We start from the raw sequence: 22,595 nt of genomic DNA, 5'->3' as shown, positions 1-22,595 counted from the left end.
CCTCCGCACATCACCGTCGACCGGCTCAGCACGATGATGCTCCTGTAGCGAAAACCGTCTCCAGGTTACCTTCATATCCTACACACACGCGCATACATACACGCACGTACACACACACTCAAACACATACGCACACATACAGACACCTACACACACCTACACACAACTACCCACACACTCATGCCTGCATGCAGACACAAACACATATGCCTACACACACATACACATTCCCCCTTCCCACGCACAAACACTCATACACACAACTACCCACACACTCATACCTGCACTCAGACACAAACACACATGCCTACACCCCCCCCCCCAACACACACACACGCATACTCGTGATTGCGAAAAACATAATTTGAATTCAAGATGTCAAAATTCAAATTAATTTTTTTTTTTATCCTTAGATAATTTAGTAAAAAAATTTCAAATGGGATCATTTCTTCGAAAATGATTTTCATCCGTGAAAAAGGAATCTCCCAACTTTCTGATACTGAATGCATTTATGTTTTATTCATTGATCCCTCTCAAACGTCAGTTATTTCTATCGCGTCATAATAACCAGACTAAAGCAAATAAGCTTTATATATTGTTTTATAAATTCAATAAACATACGTTTTAAAATGAACGAAAGGTTTACCTAGCGCATGACAAAACGTTTTGAAACAAATGAGTCTCACAACACGTTCACTGCCGATCACGCGATTTGGCTTGATGCTCAGAAATTGTACATTGTGTGTGTCGGGCATTGTGTGTGTTCTGATAAATTATCAAAAAAGGGATAATTTATCAGAAACGAATGTGATAATTGTAAAAAGGTTAATGCGACATAATTATCCCGAATGTGTTTTAGCATTGTTTCGTCTATCAGAACTAGTCAAAAGAAATTTTCTGTCGCATCCACTAGAAATAGTGTCGAGTTTGGCGGGATTTGTTTGCAGCGGAATGGATCCAGATCGCCTTTAGTGATGGATCCAGATCGCCTTTAGTGATGGATCCAGATCGCCTTTAGTGATGGATCCAGATCGCCTTTAGTGATGGATCCAGATCGCCTTTAGTGATGGATCCAGATCGCTTTTAGTGATGAATCCAGATCGCTTTTAGTAATGAGGAAACTTTTGAACGTTTATGAAGCACTTGCTGTGAACTCCCAATGTGCCTTTGCTTTTCAGCAATACACCACGCCCAACAGCTGGGGGGGATGTTACGGGGTGCTATCATATTAGAAGCATGGCCCCCCATACTGTTCATCCACGGCACCAGGACAGCATAATGGTACGTTTGCGTCATGCGTTAGTCACGTGTGTTGCCACTCGTGCTGGGGCTCCCAGTAGACATTTTCTAACAGGACGATGCTCGGTCACACACAGCAAGGGTGTCAGGGGACCAGTGACGTACCTTGGGGTTAGCTGGGTTGACGCCGACGCATCAGCCAGGTTGGAGCAAGCGTACTTATCGCACAACAGGGAAATACAGAATAAAAGACATTCCCTAGAACACTGCAACAAGTTAGCAAAGATTACAGACGATTTATAATGTAATGATAGTAAAATCATGAGACATAAATCGATATTAACCTCACACAAGTGAGCTCCATTTCCTGTCTGCCAGTCACTTCGTCGGCTATTAGTTATTCTTTTTTTTTTCTGCATCTGCTGGAAATTTGAAGAGTTGAAACCTTTTTTTTTTGAGCAATCACGATTGCTTATTGTTCTCATTTGACTGTTTTGATGTTCTTTGATTTTATTTTCCCACCGCCCCCCTCCGCACCATCACCGTCGACCGGGTCCTCACGATGCTGCTCCTATAGCGAAAGCCGTCTCCAGGTTGCAGCCATGTCCTACACACACGCGCATACATACACAGCTACACACGCACACACACACACATACACACACATACATACACCCACATACACAAACGCATACACACAACTACCCACACATTCATGCCTGCACACAGACACAAACACATATGCCTACACACATACACCATACCCCCCTCCCACACACACACATTCATATACACAACTACCCACACACGTGTGCCAGCACACAGACACAAACACACATGCCTACACACAGATACACATACCCCTACACACAAACACACATACCCCCATACAAACACACACGCCTACATACACATACTCGTGATTGCGAAAAACATAATTTGAATTCAAGATGTCAAAGTTCAAATTAATTTTTTTAACTTTTTTTTTTGGAGTTTTTTTGCACAATTAACAGCCGAACAACCACCCGTTTGACTCAATTTAACATATGCTAAAGAAATGTAAACATCACAGCAATGCTATCGCTGTGAAGCACTGGATCAAGTTTGCTCCAAAAGGGAGGGTTGCGTCGGTATTCCATTGTAGGGGCCTCAGGCCAGCGGGTGGCTTTTCGACTGATTTTTATTATTTTTTTTTTTTAATTGATAATACAAGTAGAAAAATGCTTTGAAAAAAAGAAAAAGAGCTTTGTGGGGAAAATGAAACAATCCTTAATCCTCAAAAAAAAAGGGGGGGGGGGAGTTTTTTTTCCCGGTAGCGTTAAATTCCATTCCGATTCACTGAGTTAGCTTATGACTTCTATACACAATTTGTATTCCCAGGGCCTGATTACTGAATAGGCCAACTAGGCCGTGGCCTAGGGCCCCCACTTTTTAGGGGCCCCCAAATGGTTATTTTTCTTAAAAAACCAATAGCCAAAATTTGTTTTTGCCGATAGGTAGAATTGTAAGGGTTGATCACACGGGGGCCCCGAAAAAGCATATAGCCTTGGGCCCCCCTGATATCTTAATCGGGCCCTGTGTATACCTTGTATACCAGGGCAGTCGTGGAGGGCGTTCTATACCGGATCATTCCATTTTTTTTTCTTTCGTGGAGAGGGATGACACTTTGTCGTGTATAGTTTTTCTTACACTTGAATTTATTCTCATTACAATAAAAAATAATGTCCCAATATTTTGTTCATAAGAAGCCTTATTTGAACAAAATATTGGCAATTCGTAATAGCGAATGTATAGTGCTTTTATTTTGCCTGTACATAAATGATCATGTTTTATAAGCCAATTTCAAATAAAGAATGCTTTTTGTATTTTTAATGCTTTCCTAATTATACTAGGATTTTTTTAAACGCTATGATTTTTATTTAAAAAAAATTTAAAGGTTTCTTTCCGTCTTTTGGTAAATGTGTAAATTATGTTTATTGTATATTCTCTTAGTTTTCGAAACAAATTCTATTTAAAGTTAAAGCTGTTTTGAAAAAAAAAAAATAAATACATTTCCATAAACGGAACTGAGGAATGTTTATTCTCATTTGGATCAAAAACGTACATTATTAACGAACTGAAAATCTTATTGGTTTTGTTGAATTTGTGTGAAATGGTGGGGAGAGAGCTAAAATTTTTGGGAAGGGGAAAATTCTCAATTTGTCAAATGAAATCCCAATTTTACCGGATGATAAAGTTCGAGCATGCACACATATACATACATATATACAAAACATCTACTGTGGAGGAACATTGGGCCAGGGACGGATTTATGGTCTATTCAAGGGGGTGGCGGTATACCGTAAAAGCCCCCCCCCAGACCTGTCGGTATTAACTGACTTTCTACTATTATTATCTTGTCTTTTAAATACTAATCCCCCCTATCGCCCTCACGAATTTATGGCCCCTTTGAAGTCCCCCCTTCCAAATCGCACCTTTGTGGGCGATCACCCCCAGGATTAGGAATAACTCTTCTAAATCATGACAAAGTCTTATCATACCAGTATAGTTTCGCCCTGGAAGAAAGAGGTGAAAAGACACATACATACAAATATAAAAATTATTAAGTTCGAAAAAGAAAAAAAAAGAGAAGAGGGTGGAAACGAACTTAGGTTCAAATTAAAAAGTGGGTAACGCTGTCCATCCTTGACTAACTGTCTAAAATTAATTTAAAACAAATTTGTGGAATTTACTAGATTAGAAATAGTAGCGAATGCTAGTAATTTCTTCAATTCCATATTATTTGTTTCAGAAAATGACGGTCATGGAGGGGGCGGTCACCCCCGCCGCCCCCTAGTAAATCCGCGACTGCATTGGGCATCATTGAAAACAATGTAAAAAAAAAGAAAGTAAGAATATTAACGTTGCAATACTGTCTCCCAATTTGTCGAATCAATGTGTCCCCCCCCCCCAAAAAAAAGAACTTTTTTTGGAAGGTCACAGTGACCTCCGGTGACTTCCCATCGGGGCTACCTTTGAGAGGGGGGAACAATTCTTAAGTTCGCCAGGGCAGGGGCGGATCTAGAGGGGGGCCAGGGGGGCCATGGCCCCTCCCAAAGCCTTGTGATTGTAGGATTTTTTTAAAAAGAAAAAAAAGATAGAAAATATTATAAGAAAATAACAAAACTTAACCCGATTTTTACATTAAGAGCAATTTAGGCCTTAAGAAGGAAGAAATTAAGAAGGAGATAAATTATATCTCTCTCTCCTCGAAAAAGAACTATTATTTCCAAAATTTTGCTCATTCGTTTACATGATATCTTGATTCCAACTTTAGACAGGACGTTCTCTAAATGCTGTTGTCCTCAGAGTCACCTATTGCTCACGAGACCAAAGAGAGCCTAAATTTGCGTATTTATGGCTTTAGTTTCGAAATTTTTCGGAGGGAGAGCTCACAAATCCTCCATCGCTTTCTCTAATACGTGCAAAAATAGCTTAAAATTAGATTTTTAGAGCGTCTAAGGTAAAATATTAAGGAAGGGGGGATTCCAAACACCCTCACTCTCCCTTTAGAATCATTCATTTTAATAATGTTTCTCGAGAGTTTGTTCAAAAATTTTGGATGGCCCCTCCCAAAATGATCGGCTAGATCCGCCACTGCGCCAGGGGCGCTGGAACGCATAGGTACGCTACTGCAGGGGATTTCCATTGCTTTGATTTGTTAGAAATGAAGCATATCTGGGATCACTTGAGACGGTCAACTGGACAGTTTGACGGAAGGCGTAAGTTCACGCTCAACGGGGTACTTAAACGGCCATTCTTTTGGAATTTTCCCAGCAATAAATGATCATTTTTCTTACATTTTGTAATCACTTTCAAATAGCAATGTTCCCATCACGTGTGTAAAGTTTCGTTTCATTCTGATTACTTCTTCTTAGTGATACATTTTGTAAAGGCAGCGGTGTAATACGTCATTCATAAGATATACGAAAAAAATATGCATGTTAAGAAACACCGGGACATACTAGATACCGGTGCGTCTCCTGATCTAGGGGCCAATACTTTACATTATTTCTATCTTCAACATAAACGCACCGTGTTTTAAATGGCAGATCAGTAAAAATGCCATAGTAGGTATGGATAGAAAGGAAATATCTAGGCTTACTCTTTTGAAAATAATGGATTCCATTGCATGAAATACACCGCCAGCTCAGTCATTTCCAGCCGAGGACTGCAGTTTCGTGCTTATTAGCACTCATCAGCCCGGCATACGAAAGTGACTGAGCTGGAGATGGAAAACCTCTTAAGGAAGCCAAGAGTGCCAAACAAACTGGTAGCTAATATATAATTAGCACGGACCTGGGCGGTCATTCCAAGCTCGTCAGCTTGCGAGATCGAGATTTTCGCTCACGTGATCGGTAGTGACGTAGAAATGTTGCAAAGTAGTATTCTAATCTACTCGAACCTAGCCGCAAGGTAAGTTCGAGTAGATTAGAATACTACTTTGTGACATTTCTACATCACAACCGATCACGTGAGCGAAAATCTCGATCTCGCAAGCTGACGAACTTGGAATGACCGCCCAGACGAGTGACCGAAGAAATGGTTCGGTTCAACTCGAAGATTGAAGGCAAGGCAAGGTATATTCAGTAAATTACCGCCCATTAGCCAGGGCTAAAGCAGAAATACACCGCCAGCTCAGTCATTTCCAGCCGAGGACTGCAGTTTCGTGCTTATTAGCACTCATCATCCCGGCATAGGAAAGTGACTGAGCTGGAGATGGAAACCTCTTAAGGAAGCCAAGAGTGCCAAACAAGCTGGTAGCTAATATAGAATTAGCACAGACCAGACGAGTGAATACCTTGCCTTGCCTTCAATCTTCGAGTTGAACCGAACCATTGCTTCGGTCACTCGTCTGGTCTGTGCTAATTCTTCTCTTGGCTTCCTTAAGAGGTTTTGCATCTCCAGCTCAGTCACTTTCGTATGCCGGGCTGATGAGTGCTAATAAGCGCAAAACTGCAGTCCTAGGCTGGAAATGACTGAGCTGGCGGTGTATTTCTGCTTTAGCCCTGGCTAATGGGCGGTAATTTACTGAATATAATAGATTCCATTAGTCATTTTACAAGTTGCTCCTTGCAAAATCAATTTTCACGGATGGGACATCATTACGCAACTACTTGCACTGAATTTTAAACCTTAACTTTTAATTGTGATACATTTGGATATGAGGAACCATTATGTATCAAGATATGGTATCGAAAAATGTGTACTTGACGCAACACGTACAAATCAATGTTTTTAAATACAAGAAAACTTTTATTAAGTGGATACATAATGGTTCCTCATATCTGAATATATAACAAATAAAAACTAAAGTTTAAAATTCAGGGAGTGAAGTGCAAATAGATGCGTAATAATGTCACACTTGGTAATCACATGTAGCACAAGTCATAACTAGTGCAATCTCAAAAAATATTTTAGTTGCCTGTCTCAAAATAATTTTCTATTACAGTGAAACCTGTGTAAGTTGACCACTTGCGGTGCAGTACTTTGGTGGTCACCTTAGACAGGTGGTCAACTTATAGAGGGTAGTCATGAAAACTTTTTTTTTGTCATTTCTTGCCACATGCATTCATTTTTTAACTAATTGGAATAATTTAAACTCACTTTCATTTTTTAATATTATATTTTAAAATAGTAAGAAAATATGGTGTTTAAATATTTTTAGAGATTATTTACCAGAATGACATGTAAAGTATCATACAAATTTAAAATTTCTGAAAATCGATCAAAAAAAAAAAAAAAAAGGTCTCATTGCTCATGAAAAACTACTTACTTGAAATTAACAATTCCTAAAAATTCATAACAAGTTAAAAATGACTGAAATTCTTCATTTGATTTTTTTCTTGTACGTTTGTAACCGTGGTAATCTACTTATCAACAAAATAACTCCTTATTAAAGTTAGGCACATTTTCTGGGACTTAACATAAGCTCAATATTTTTTGATGAAAACATAAATATTCATAGATTTTTTCTTAAATGTCTGGTTGCTTATTTGAAGCATAACTGATGAAACTTTTAGTACAATCTAATGCTTTTGCCAAGTGGTCAACTTACAAAGGGTTTTTTACAATATTCCAAACCAAAGTTGGTGTATATTAGTGGTCAAGATAGACAGGTGGTCAAGATAGAGAGGTGGTCAAGTTACAGAGGTTTTCCTTCATTATGTAAGTTAGGACTAATTCCGTTCCTAACAAAAGCGGTCAACTTAGACAGGTAGTCAACTTACAAAGGTGGTCAACTTTACAGGTTTTACTGTAATATTATTATTCTATAATCAAGTCGAATATCATGAGTAATGAAAATATTTTTTTTTTCTAGCAAAATACAAGACCATCTAATAGTTCTATGGGAAATCAAGTCGGAAATGTTAATGCATCATCTATATCTGGTATAGCATATCCGTCCAGTCTTTCATCGTCTTTCCCTCCAAGTAAGCTCTCACCTTATTCACTTGTGTATTTAGATCGTGCACATCTTTACTAATAATAAAGCTGAAAGTCTCTCTGTCTGGATAACTGGATGTCTCTCTGTCTGGATGTTTGGATCTCTGTGATGGGCATAGCGCCTAGACCGTTCATCCGATTTTCATGAAATTTGGCACAAAGTTGGGGGTGTGCACCTCAAAGCAATTTTTCGAAAATACGATTTTGTTCTTTTTCTATTCCAATTTTAAGAACATTTTCCCGAGCAAAATTATCATAAGATGGAGGAGTCAATTACCAAGTTATCACAACGTGGAACCGTAACATGGGCAAGCCAATGGGCGAGAAATTCACCATACATTATTTGTAAGTCACAAAAAAGTTATTACAACGTGGAACCGTAACATGGGCAAGCCAATGGGCGAGAAATTCACCATACATTATTTGTAAATCACAAAAAAGTTATCACAACGTGGAACCGTAACATGGGCAAGCCAATGGGCGAGAAATTCACCATACATTGTTTGTAAATCACAAAAAAGTTATTACAACGTGGAACCGTAACATGGGCAAGCCAATGGGCGAGAAATTCACCATACATTATTTGTAAATCACAAAAAAGTTATCACAACGTGGAACCGTAACATGGGCAAGCCAATGGGCGAGAAATTCACCATGCATTATTTGTAAATCACAAAAAAGTTATCACAACGTGGAACCGTAACATGGGCAAGCCGATGGGCGAGAAATTCACCATACATTATTTGTAAATCACAAAAAAGTTATCACAACGTGGAACCGTAACATGGGCAAGCCAATGGGTGAGAAATTCTCCATACATTATTTGTAAATCACAAAAAAGTTATCACAACGTGGAACCGTAACATGGGCAAGCCAATGGGCGAGAAATTCACCATACATTATTTGTAAGTCACAAAAAAGTTATTACAACGTGGAACCGTAACATGGGCAAGCCGATGGGCGAGGAATTCACCATACATTATTTGTAAATCACAAAAAAGTTATCACAACGTGGAACCGTAACATGGGCAAGCCAATGGGCGAGAAATTCACCATACATTATTTGTAAATCACAAAAAAGTTATTACAACGTGGAACCGTAACATGGGCAAGCCAATGGGCGAGAAATTCACCATACATTATTTGTAAATCACAAAAAAGTTATTACAACGTGGAACCGTAACATGGGCAAGCCAATGGGCGAGAAATTCACCATACATTATTTGTAAATCACAAAAAAGTTATCACAACGTGGAACCGTAACATGGGCAAGCCAATGGGCGAGGAATTCACCATACATTATTTGTAAATCACAAAAAAGTTATCACAACGTGGAACCGTAACATGGGCAAGCCAATGGGCGAGAAATTCACCATACATTACTTGTAAATCACAAAAAAGTTATCACAACGTGGAACCGTAACATGGGCAAGCCTATGGGCGAGAAATTCACCATACATTATTTGTAAATCACAAAAAAGTTATTGCAACGTGGAACCGTAACATGGGCAAGCCAATGGGCGAGGAATTCACCATACATTATTTGTAAATCACAAAAAAGTTATTACAACGTGGAACCGTAACATGGGCAAGCCAATGGGCGAGGAATTCACCATACATTATTTGTAAATCACAAAAAAGTTATCACAACGTGGAACCGTAACATGGGCAAGCCTATGGGCGAGAAATTCACCATACATTATTTGTAAGTCACAAAAAAGTTATCACAACGTGGAACCGTAACATGGGCAAGCCAATGGGCGAGAAATTCACCATACATTATTTGTAAATCACAAAAAAGTTATCACAACGTGGAACCGTAACATGGGCAAGCCAATGGGCGAGAAATTCACCATACATTATTTGTAAATCACAAAAAAGTTATTACAACGTGGAACCGTAACATGGGCAAGCCAATGGGCGAGACAGGCGAACCAAAAAAAAAAAAATATATATATATATACAGGCGAACCAAAAGACCTTTCAATTTTCTACTACGAGCAAAGCCGTGCGGATACCACTAGTAAATAATAAAAGTGACACCTCTTAAAACCAGAGCTACAATGAGGATTTTTTACAAACCCAAGATAGGGCTTATAAAATGACGAAGGTCTAGGCAAAAAAAAAAAAAAAACTAAAAATTCTTAACATTTTATTTCACTTTTTTGAAGTTGCTACTATTGTTGTCGGTCGAATTTTACTATTATTATTTCTCGAAGGTTTTATTTATTTATTTATTATTTTTTGGCAGCGGCATAAATCCTTGAATAGGTCATCAAACTTCATTTCTGAGGCATCGTTTTAAAAACTGTTTTCGAAAAATTTGGTTGGTTCTGTCTCAGTTGTTTAGAGCACCTTGTTGAAAACGCGAGGATCGGAGGTTCGATTCCACCATGGATTTTGTCTTTTTTGATTGCTTTTTTTTCTTCATGTTAATCTTGATTCAAATTCGAGAAACATCTAATCTAAACTCATTCAGTACCCGCCACTAATAAAATCACTGGATTATGAAATCAGCCGCTTTTTAAAATCAAATCTGGAAGAACAGATTCATTGCAGTATCGAAACATGTTAAAACCATCTTTAATAAAATCACTATCGCCGTTTTATAAAATTAAACTTTTGGACATCATACGTAAAAAAAAAATGTTAAAGAAGCACCAAGAAGTGAAGGAATCAATCTCAGAAGATGAAGAAATCTCAGTGCTAAGTTTGTCCTTCTCAATAGATGTCAGAAAAGCGCTTGACGATATACAATGAACATTAGGAAAGGAAAATATAATGTTGAAAGCTACAAAACGTTTTGTAAACTTCCAAACGGTATTATTCTTTACTCTCCAATTCTGTTACATATTGGCGTACTGTTGTTTAATTAAGACCCTTGTGCGAAAAGAAAGAAAAAAAAAAGAACCATCACATGTTTAAAATTGTCAACTGTATTTTGAAACACTTGGAAAAAAAAATAATAAAAATGAAGCAAATCATTTCGTTTTTGAAGTATTTGAACTTCAAAACCTTTCATTTTTTAAGTGAGTGAAGGTATACCGGTTTATAAAATCAGCCGCTTAATAAAATCAAATGTCCTCAGGACGAATGTGATTTTAATAAGCGGCGGGCACTGTATCAGGATTCTGAACCACAGTTGTACTTTTGCATTAAAATCAGAGAAGAAAACCTTTGTTTTAGCACAGTAATTTGTCGTATCATAAGCAATATTCCTTAAGAGAGTTTTCTTGTATTTTAAAATAAAACTACAAAAGTAAGGCAGCATATTATCCACCAATCAGCGAAAATTAAACAAACAATTCTCATTGCGGCTGTTTTTCGATGATTATCGTTAAGAACATCAAATTTTTGAATTGAAGCAGTCAACCGCCAATGCTTCGCACGGGTCAGCAAGTTAATATTAACGGGCTGATGTGTGCATCACATGACTTCCTTTTACTCCAATTTTAATGTCATTTTCCCATTATTGGCAATTTTAATGTGATTCAGTAGTTTACACTCTAAATATCACCACCAGAGGCCAAATTGAAACCAATTTAAAAATTAAAAAAAAAAAAAACATCGCCAAATTTGTCGCCAAGTTGGCGACAAAACTTGGCGACCAAAAGGCTGGCGATATATCGCCAAGTGTCCGACGAAATATAACACAACTTGAGTTTACATTGAAATTAACAATGATTTTACCAAAAAAAAGGCGTAAAAGACCCCCTTTGGATCATCCAAATGCAACCAAAAAAGAAGGTGCACAACTAGACCCCACTTGAAGTCTAGATACCAAATTTCAACTTTCTAGGACATACCGTTCTTGAGTTATGCGAGATACATACGCACATACATACGTACATACAGACGTCACGAGAAAACTCGTTGTTATTAACTCGGGAAACGTCAAAATGGATATTTCGGGTATACGCTCATAGGTACATATGTAAGTGTGGTCGGGTCGAAAAAAAAAAAAAACCTCAACATTAATTTGGGGGTGCGCAAAATGGAAATGAAGGCCGATTTTTGAGTGAAAATTTTTTCGCGAATACAATACTTCCTTTTTTGTAAAAGGAAGTAAAAAGCGAGTTGAATACAGAACTGATATTGACGAAGAAACAGAAACAATGTAATTCAATTTGCTTTTATAACTCCCGTGTTACTACAACAAACGAGCTGATGTGTGCATCACATGACTTCCTTTTACTCCAATTTAATGTCATTTCCCCATAATTGGCAATTTTAATGCGATTCAATTGTTTACTCTCTAAATAACACCAACAATGGCCAAATTAAAACCAAATTTAAAAAAAAAAAAATCGCCAAATTTGTCGCCAAGTTGGCGACAAAACTTGGCGATCAAAAGACTGGCGATATATCGCAAAGTGTCCGACAAATTATAACACCACTTCAGTTTACATCGAAATTAACAATGATTTCCCCCCAAAAAGGGGCAAAAGACCCCCTTAGGAACATCCGAATGCAACCAAAAGGGAAGGTGCACAACTAGGCCCCACTAGGAGTCTACGTACCAAATTTCAACTTTCTAGGACATACCGTTTTTGAGTTATGCGAGATACATACACACATACACTGTTAAAAAAATTTCCTGAAAATAACGGATAAAGTACCAATTGTGCAATTTTTTGCACAGATAGAGTGAGCAGCAGGGGCGGATTTGCCCGGTTGCCGGGTCGCCAACTGCTTAGTGGGGCCAACTTAAATAGTTGACCTTTTTGGCCAACAAAGTTTCCTAAAAAAAAATTATTCAAGTTCTTGCTCTTCAAGTTCAAGTCGAAATTGTGGATGAAGTAAAACAGGAAGAACGAAGCAACTGCTTCATCAGTTTCAAAACTACGGGTGCCTTTGACAAGCTATTTAGCTCCCTGGGGTGAAAACACGGTGCCTCATGGTGCAATGGAGGCTAGGAAATGTGATCCAGGTGAATGACGCTAATAAATGTGAAGACTATATTCAGAGCTATTCAATGTGGAAAATGTGCCAAGACGTAGTTTCTTATAACTCAAAACAATAAATAATAATTTATACAATTGTATCCAAAAATGCACACAACACGGAGGGGGGGAGGTCAGCAACAGGAAAGAGAAAGGGTGCCAATGTTCTGCCAAAATGTTCCATTTTTCACTGCGGTGCGCCCTAGGTTGAGGGTGCCAGTTTTTCGCCCATGCTAAGGGTGCAATTTCGGCTCCGTATACGGTGCCGCTGGTGAACAAGCTTTTCACCCTTGAAAGGTGCCAAATGCAACCTGTAGTTTTTAACAGTGTAACCAAGAATACCGAACAAGCCTATGGCTAATCATCACAATGCACCACGTCGTTTAGACAAGAAATTGCTGCATATTGGTTATAAGTTATAACTTAATTTATGGTAAATAAGTTAAGTTATAGCAGGAGTTCGCAACTTGTGGGTCGCGACCCCCAAGGGGGCGCGAAGCATTTCTTAAGGGGTCGCGACATTATTCCTAAATTTTAAAATATATCATTGCACATTTTAAAAATTAAAATACATGGGGGCAAAATGAAATCATTTTAGAGTAGCATCAATACTTGAGCGCTGTGGTGAATCTAGGAGGGGCAGGCTCGTGCTGACCCATCGGGACGCGCCCAGGGCCTGATTACTGAACAGGCCTACTAGGCCGTGGCCTGGGGCCCCCTCTTCTTAAGGGGCCCCAAATTACTTAAAGAATTATGCATAGCATTACAACTATACAAAAAATACAAACATTTTTAAAATAATAGCCTTCAGGGGGCCTCCAAATTATTGTGGGCCTTGGTCCTCACTTTTATTAATCGGGCCCTGGACGCGCCCTCCTCTTGCGGCGCCCCTTTCTTCATCTTCTTATTCTTCTTTCTCTTTGTCAGCGAATCGAAACTTTTGTAGAAATCGCCGCAAATGGATTTCTTAAAACCAGTATGAATGAAAACAAAACAAATTAATAAAAGAAATAAATGAATCCCACAAAAAAAGTTCGGTAGCTAACAACTCAGGGCTGGTTCTAGGGGAAGCAAGCCCGATCCCTTGTCCTCAACGGCAACTTCTGGGGGCAACAAGTTCACCCTATTTCCATGTTTTTTTCGTTGAAACTTGATATAAAGACTTAAAGAAAAGTGTGTAGGAGCAGCTCTGGATTAATTAGGTACAAAAGGGTACAAAGGCTTAATACCCTTGGCGTCACCAAACATTGTCTAAAAATGCATTTTCATGCCTTCAGTTTCGAAAAGTGTCCGAAGGAGAGCACCCGCCTCTTAACCTAACGTCTCAACATGTAGCTAAAAATTGTATTTGAAAAATAATTTTAATTCCATATTTTCCCCTGCGATACCAAAGAAGGCCTACAATCGTGTTTTTAGGACTTAAATATCAAAAACCTTCAGGGGAAACCACAGAACCTCTCATCTCCCTTAACATCACAAAAAGTTGTCTAAACTTGCGTTTTTGAACTTTTTTATATCAAAAATTTTCGCCGGTGCTGAACCCCATGCTATCCGAAATATGAAGATTATCCGAAATTACGTTTTGGGAACTTCAATAACGAAAAGCGAGGAGGAGTTCCCGAAACCGATTCCTTCCCATGAAGCTACTGTGAGCGGTTAAATCCCTCATTTGAAAATTTTTAACTCCCAAAACTTTCTGGAAGAAGTCTTCAAAAACCTTCAAAGATTGGGTACAATAGTGTTTTTGGAACCTAAATTTCGCTAGCTTTCCCCCCCCCCCCAGAGGGAAGTTCCAAACTCTGCTCCTTCGCCTAACGTTATAAAAGAAGGTCGGCAATCGCATTTTTAAGAATTCAGTTTAAAAAAATTTCCGGAGAAGATCCCGTAAATCCGTAATCCCCTATTTCCCAGTATCATTGATCATTGAAGATTTGTCGAAGAAAGCTACGTTTTTGGAAATTCAGTTTTGAAAAATTACCGGTGGAACCATCCCTGAACCCCATCTCATTCCCTAATGTCATGACCTATAAAGAGCACATCGAACCGTTTTCCGGGAAAGAACGCAGAGCTTCCCATTCTGCTAAAACGAAAAATAACGTCTAAAACTGTTTCTCGAGTTCAATATGAAAACATATGTGGGAGAGTTCTGAACTTCATAACTTCTCCTAGCGTCATCAAAGATAGCCTACAATTGCGTTTTTTGGACTTCAATTTCCAAAAAAAGTACCATTAAGGATTTGATTGATTCTAAAAAATAACTTCAGAGTCTAAAAACGAACCAATAGTTGAACGGGGTGAATAAAGTTAATGGATCCAGAATGCTGGTATTTTTTTTTTCTTTCTAGACAACTCGAACATACTTAATTTTCTTTTCGACTCCTTCAATCACATATATTATTTTATGAAAGAAAAAAACTCATTTCTTAACTTGTTTCTTGAAAATTCAACTTTCATTAGTCCCTCCTCCCCCTTGATAATTGTATGGATGCAACCCTGACCTGTAAAACTTGGCGCCCTATAGCCAGGGCCCGATTTAGAAATTTTGGAACTGTAAGCACAACAAACCTGTTGGGCCCCCTTGACTTGCAGAAACGAAGAACGTACTCAATCACACATCTTTTTGTCATTGTAGAGGTTCCCATTCCCCCCCAAAAAAATGGCATACCATCCAAAAAACTGATACCCCCCCCCCTAAAAAAAATCAGTATGCAATTTGCCCCACTGTTTTTTACTTCCTTTTTCCAAAAAAGGAAGTATTGTATTCGCGAAAAATTTTTCTCTCAAAAATCGGCCTTCATTTCCATTTTGCTCACCCCCGAATGAATGTTGAGTTTATTTTTCACACTCGACCACACGTGGATATATGTCTAGGAACGTACAGACACCCGAAATATCCATTTTGACGATCCCCGAGTTAATTACAACGAGTTTTCACGTGACGTCTGTATGTACGTATGTATGTGTGTATGTGTGTATGTGTGTAGCATAACTCAAGAACGGAATGTCCTAGAAAGTTGAAATTAGGTACTTAGACTCCTAGTGGGGTCTAGTTCTGCACCTTTCCTTTTGGTTGCATTCGGATGCTCCAAAGGGGGTCTTTTGCCCCTTTTTGTGGGTAAATCATTGTTAATTTCGACGTAAACTCAAGTGGTGTTATAATTTGACGGACACTTGGCGACATATCGCCAGTCTTTTGGACGCCATGTTTTGTCGCCAACTTGGCGACAAATTTGGCGATTTTTTTTTATAAATCTGGTTTTCGTTTGGCCGCTGTTGGTGATATTTAGAGAGTAAACTATTGAATCACATTAAAACTGCCAATAATTAGAAAATGACATTAAATTGGAGTAAAAGGAAGTCATGTGATGCACACATCAGCTCGTTTTTTTTAGGTTGATCCCATTGATGGGTATAGGCTGCAGAAAACCGAGGGCGTAAATTATATATGTATTTATGTTTTGATAATGTCACTGTAATGTATTTGTAAAATTTGAAACTTACATAAATAAACAATTATAAAAGATCGAAACATCTTGAAATATTGTAAATCAATAGAAACAAAATAAATGCCTGATTTAAGCAGTAATAAGAAGCTTCGTACTAACATGAAGTGACATCTGAGTGGTCTCATTCTACGCTAGATGTCACTCCAGATAGTTTTCTCACTCCATCGGAGACAGTTAGTTTTCCGCTGAGCTCATAAAACTTGCTAAAACAGAGCCAGCAATAACAATTTAATTTTTAAACTTGCACTAGAATAAAACGAGCTGATGTGTGCATCACATGACTTCCTTTTACTCCAATTTATTGTCATTTCCCCGTTATTGGCATTTTTAATGTGATTCAATAGTTTACTCTCTAAATGTCATCAATAGTGGTCAAATTGAAACCAGATTTAAAAAAAAAAAAAAACGCCAAGTTGGCGACAAAACTTGACGACCAAAAGACTGGCGATATATCGCCAAGTGTCCGCCAAATTATAACACCACTTGAGTTTACATCGAAATTAACAATGATTTCCCCCCAAAAAGGGGCAAAAGACCCCTTTAGAAACACCCGAATGCAACTAAAAGGGGAGATGCACGACTAGACCCCACTAGGAGTCTGCGTACCAAATTTCAACTTTCTAGGACATACCGTTCTTGAGCTATGCGACATACATGCGCACATACGCACATACAGACGTCACGAGAAAACTCGTTGTAATTAACTCGGGAATCGTCAAAATGGATATTTCAACGTGTCTATGCGTTCTTAGACACTTATCCACGTGTGGTCGAGTCGAAAAAAAAAAAACTCAACATTCATTCGGGGGTAAGTAAAATGGAAATTAAAGTCGATTTTTGAGTGAAAATTTTTTCGCGAATACAATACTTCCTTTTTTGTAAAAGAAAGTAAAAATATTTAGAAAAATTTTATAGTGCAAAACAAACGAAAACATTCATTACGAAAAAAAAATTTTTTTTAGCGCCCCAAAGCCTGTGCTTCTTGGGCTGACACTTAAATCTGGCCTTGCCTATACTTTGTCTTTCCACCGCCCTCTTTGGGTGCCCAGCACGGCCTGGAGGGGGGGGGGGACTGCAGCACCCCCCCCCCATCTGATCCTCAACATCCTCTTAAATTATTTAAAACTTTGGTTTAGGAACTGCAATCTCTACAAATTTTCGCAATTGTGGTTTTAAGACTTAATTTTGGAGATGTAGCGGGAAAAAGCTCCGAACCGTATCTGTCCCTTAACTTCATCAAAAATATCCAAGAAATGGGTTTTTAAGATTTTAATTTGAAAAATAAATTACAGGAAGTGTCTACTGTTCTCTTTTACATAATTAAATATCGTATATAGTTTCGTTTTTAGGACTTAAAATTTCAAAAATTCCGGGTGAGAGTCTCCATCAAAGATAACCTACTATTCTATTTTTTGGATTTAAATTTCGAAACATTTCCTTGGGAGTGCCCCCAGTCCTCTGTTCACCCACATTATTAAAAACTCGTCTAAAATTTCGTTTTTGAAACTTAAAATCCGGGAGAACTGTCCAAAAACTCCGAATCCAGACATTTTCCTAATGTTTACAAAGATTGCCTACAATTTCGCTTTTAGGATCTCTAAATCAAAACTGTTGCGGGGAAGGGTCTCATCCAAACTCCTTCTCTTAACTTCAACAACGATGATCTACAACTGCGACTCTCGAAAAATTAGAGAATCCTCCTCTCCCCTCCCTTATCATTAAAAAATCGTCTAAAACTTCATTTTTAGGGCTTCAATTTCAAGAAATTTCAAAGGTAGAGTCTCCGAGCTTGAACCATTCATAAAATTCCACGAACCTCTCCTCCTCCTCTTAACATCACCAGAGATCTGGCAAACTGCTATTTTAGAAATACACTTTCGAAAATTTTCCGGGGAAGGACCTTCGCGAATGTTACATTTACGAATGTATTTTCATATTGTTCATTTTCTCTTTTCACTTATATAACGCAATTCTCTTAATTGATTGTTTATGTTCTAGTAAATGACACCCCTCCCCCTAAGCAAAAATCCTAACTCTCTCTCTTGCTATAGATTTGAAAAAAATTAAGTGGCTGTCAAACGCCCTCCTCTTCCCACTTTTTTGACCTCGCGAGGGCCTTGTTAAATGAAAATGCCTGCATTCACTTCAATCAAAGTTGGCGACGCTAAGACTATATAAGATTTTTATGACCTCATCCAGTATTGCCAGATTGGGGGAAATTTCCCCATTTTGGGGAAGTCCGGGGAAATTTTGGGGAAATGGGTTTTGAGGGGAATTTTTTGGGGAAACATTTTTTTCTTGGGGAAAAGCTGGGGGAAAAAAACCTCTGGGAAAAAGTTTTTTTCGTATTTAAATTCGCGTCAAGAAGTTGTTTGTATCAAACAGCGTTGGTTTAGCTTTGCTCAACTTTATGAAATTCGCATTATGTGGAATATTATGCTACGGAATTCGCATTAATGTTCTGCGTGAGTAACTAGTTTTGATACGTGAATAAGGTAAAAATAAGTAATGAAGAACGTTCTTAAATAAATGTATACAAAAATCATAGTTTAAATGTACGTACAGAAGCAGAGTAGTAAATGCGAGAAGAAAAAAAAAATATTTGGTTATTTCTTATCGCTCGGTCAGGCTCGGTATTTGTGACTAGTGGCATCCGCACGGCTTTGCCCGTAGTAGAAAATTAAAAGGTTAGCCAATTAGCCTGCCCACGTTTCGGTTCCACGTTATGATAACTTGGAAATTTACTCGTCCATTTTATCATAATTTTGCTCGGAAAAATGTTCTTAAAATTGGAATAGAAAAGGAAAAAAATCGAATTTTCGAAAAATCGCATAAAAGTGCACATCCCCATGCTACAAACTAATTCTTTGCCACATTTCATGAAAATCGGGCGAACGGTCTAGGCGCTATGTGCGTCACAGATAATTTGACGGACAGAGAGATATCCAGACAGAGAGACTTTCAGTTTTATTATTGGTAAAGAAAGATAAAAATGACAAAAAAAAAAGCGAAAATGTTAAGAAAAAAAAGTTGGGGAATTTTGTAAGAAAATTTCGCTATTTGGGGGAAAAAATTTTTTTCATCAGACAAAAATATTAGAGGAAGTCGATTCATTTTATGAAAATATTAGTGGAAAAATAATTTTTGAATTTGGGGAATTTTGATAGGAAGTCGATTCATTTTATGAAAATATTAGTGGAAAAATAATTTTTGAATTTGGGGAATTTTGATAGAAAACATCACTTTTTGGGGAAAAGTTGGAAGGGAATTGGGGAAATCTGAATTTGACCATCTGGCAACACTGACCTCATCTCCTCCGAAAACCAACTCTTGCATTCGCCACTGCTAGGACACAAGAATTTTGAAAGTGTCGAAATATATGGCTGAACACAGGCTTGCCAACTGCTCCGCAAAAATAGCGAAACTCCGCAGCTCCGCAAATTAGTTATTTTGCTCCGCATTTCCAGTTTGTTCTTAATTCTGACCAGGCTTACCAAAGATTTTAATAAAATTAAATATATTTTTATTATATTTTGCTAGTTTATTATAACACTAGTGGTACCCGCACGACTTTGCCCGTAATAGAAAAATTAAAAGATCTTTTGGTTCGCCTGTATATTTACAAATTATGTATGGCAATTGGCTTGTACCCATGTTACGGTTCCACGTTATGATAATTTCGTATCTCGCCAATTGACTTGTGCCCATGTTACGGTTCCACGTTATGATCATTTCGTAACTTACTCGTCCGTCTTATGATAATTTTGTGCTTAAATATGGAATAGAAAAAGAACCACATCGAATTTTCGAAAAATCGCTTCGAGGTGCACACCCCCATGCTACAAACTAACTTTGTGCCAAATTTCATGAAAATCGGCCGAACAGTCCAGACAGAGATCTGGACAGAGATCCGGACAGACATCCTGACAGACAGAGAGACTTTCAGCTTTATTATTAGTAAAGAAGCATGCAAATATGGGAAATTAAAGATGCTTAATCAAAGCATGACATTGTGTTTAAAGCTGTTCCATTAATTTAAAAATAATTATTTTTATGCTAGTGCTTAGAATGATTATCTAAGCTCAAAAAAAAAAAAAAAAAAAAATTTAGAATAGAGGTTTAATTATTTTATATTGATTTTCATACAAAATACCGAGCTGCTCCCAGGGATCAGCGCCGTCGTGCAAATGTTTTATGATTGCCTTTATGCAGTGGCGTTCGACGAAAATATAGCTAACACCTGGAATGAGGTTTTGTAGACAAATATGACGTAGAAAAAATACAGTTGGCATTTAATTTATTAAAAAAACAATATGTAAAAATGTGTATTTAATTTTGGATTACAGTGTATGTTTTTACTTCATATCTCGAAGTTATTTCGAGTTCAGTCGCTTATCTGATATGCTAATGCCAGGGGTGCCAACTTTGCGGGGGGGGAGAGGATTGCGCAGACTCTGCGCCATTGAAATTTTTAGGGGAGAGGGGTGTTTTGAGGGGCATTTTCTCATTTTTTTGGGGGGGGGGGGTCCTTGCTTTTGGGAGAGTCTTTTTGATATTTAGATGATGCGCTCTTGATCTTGGGAGGATTGCGCAGTCTTGGCCATTGAAGTTTTTAGGGGAGAGAGGTGTTTTGAGGGGCATTTTCTCATTTTTAGGGGGGTCCTTGCTTTTGGGAGGGTTTTTGTGATATTTAGGTGGTGCGCCCTTGATCTTGGGGGGGGGGGAGGATTGCGCAGCCTGCGCCATTGAAATTCTTAGGGGGGTGTTTTGGGGGATATTTTCTCATTTTTAAGGGGATCCTTGCTTTTGGGAGGGTCTTTGTGATATTTAGGTGGTGCGCCCTTGATCTTGGGGGGGGGGGGCACCCCTGCTAATGCGTTTTGAAAAAAGAAAATATTTTAAATATCAAAGTTAACGCCGCTATAAATATCTCTCTAATCAATCTCTAACTGGTAAATAATTTATCAAACTTGTATGCCTGTTAAAACACGACAGCAGGGTACTTATTGTATTTCTAAATTGAAGTATAGGGGATATCCCACCCTAAAATTTAAAACTGAAATCCCCTCCAGTAAAAATAAAAGTTCTAAAATACAGAATTCATAGAATATGATATCTAAAACGTTGTCCAAAGCTCCTTTTTTTGACACAAAAATAGTTAAAGAAAAAGGAGGGGGAGGGGAATCGAGTAATTATGGTCAAGTCGTTACTTTTTGAAACTAAAAAGGACCCAAAGTTGGTGTCTGCAATATACAAATATTACGCACAAAGTAAAATACATGGAAATGGGCTTACAGTATTTTTTATGTATGTAACATGTAATAGTCGAATTACCACGAACAAAGTTTAAAATCACAAAAAGACATACTGCACAAATTATAATGCAACATATTCATATCCAGATACAAAATAGGGAATGAAAAATTTTTTGCGCCTCATGTGCTCAGCCTTGTGTACATGAGGCATACCGAAATAGCATTCACAGCTGTACATTAGAAGAAAAAATGCTAATCTATGCATTAATTAACATCTCGTGGTTTCAGTGAAAAAGATTGCGCTTTTGAATAGCATGTTTAGACACAACAGGGCAGATTTTTTTCATCAAACCTTAATCGCTAAATTGTAATTGGAGGAACAAATTTTCTTTGCATTATGTCAAGCTGTGCGTTTAAATTCTTGTGTTTTTTTATTAGCGATGTTCTGAAGTTGGCCATGCTGTGACTTCGTCATTGCTAAAGCTAAGATTTTGATCATAAATATCTTTGATTATTAATATTAAAAACTGAATGCATTTTTTGTTTTATTAATTATTTTTATTTGGTTTCAGTTGATACATTGTTGTGTAATATAATTCACTCTTTTTCTTTTAGCGGTTTGGTACATTAATTTGTTCTATAATGTGAATAAAAGTTTTTTTTTTTTTGAATTTCAATAAAAACAATGATTTTTATACTTTGGCAAACTCCGGGTACCACAAAGACATCAATTTTTTGTGCATTTTAATTAATAAGTAAGCGCGCTTTTTTTGCATGATTTTCTTTTTGTTAGGGAATAAGATTGGAGGTTAGATCAAAATAAATAGAGATAGATGAGAAAATTTAGAGATGGATCGAATAGGTAGATAGATATACATTGAGTGTACAATTTTTTTTTTAAAATTTTGTTCTCGAATTAATACTTTTTTTCTTTAAAAAAAGATTGTTAATTACTATCAGAGGTAAATTTCCATGGATCTAGAGAAAGAAATCTACAGGTGAAAGACAGACCCCGTTATTTAAAGAACAACAACGGGGGTTGGGGGGGGGGCGCCGCTGCGATTTGAAAACATTGTTAATTACTGTCAGAGGTAGATACGCATAGATCGTATAGATAGATAGATAGATTGACAAATGCAGAGGTCGATATAGTAGATGGAGAGCAA

The 22,595-nt window shown here is 37.7% G+C and overlaps 1 protein-coding gene across 1 annotated transcript in view; it reads left to right on the top strand.

The window, feature by feature from the left end:
* LOC129233099 (myocyte-specific enhancer factor 2-like) overlaps positions 1-22,595 on the top strand; it is a 150,891-nt gene that overhangs the window by 112,161 nt on the left and 16,135 nt on the right. The window contains exon 8 of the mRNA XM_054867159.1: positions 7,601-7,712. Within this exon, the coding sequence (XP_054723134.1) occupies positions 7,601-7,712 (112 nt within the window). The remainder of the gene's footprint in view (positions 1-7,600; positions 7,713-22,595) is intronic.

The sequence above is a fragment of the Uloborus diversus genome, unplaced genomic scaffold (assembly GCF_026930045.1).
Source record: "Uloborus diversus isolate 005 unplaced genomic scaffold, Udiv.v.3.1 scaffold_17, whole genome shotgun sequence".
In the NCBI taxonomy this organism is placed as follows: domain Eukaryota; kingdom Metazoa; phylum Arthropoda; class Arachnida; order Araneae; family Uloboridae; genus Uloborus; species Uloborus diversus.
Note: the sequence above shows the minus strand (reverse complement) of the source record. Positions and strands in the feature narration are given on the sequence as shown.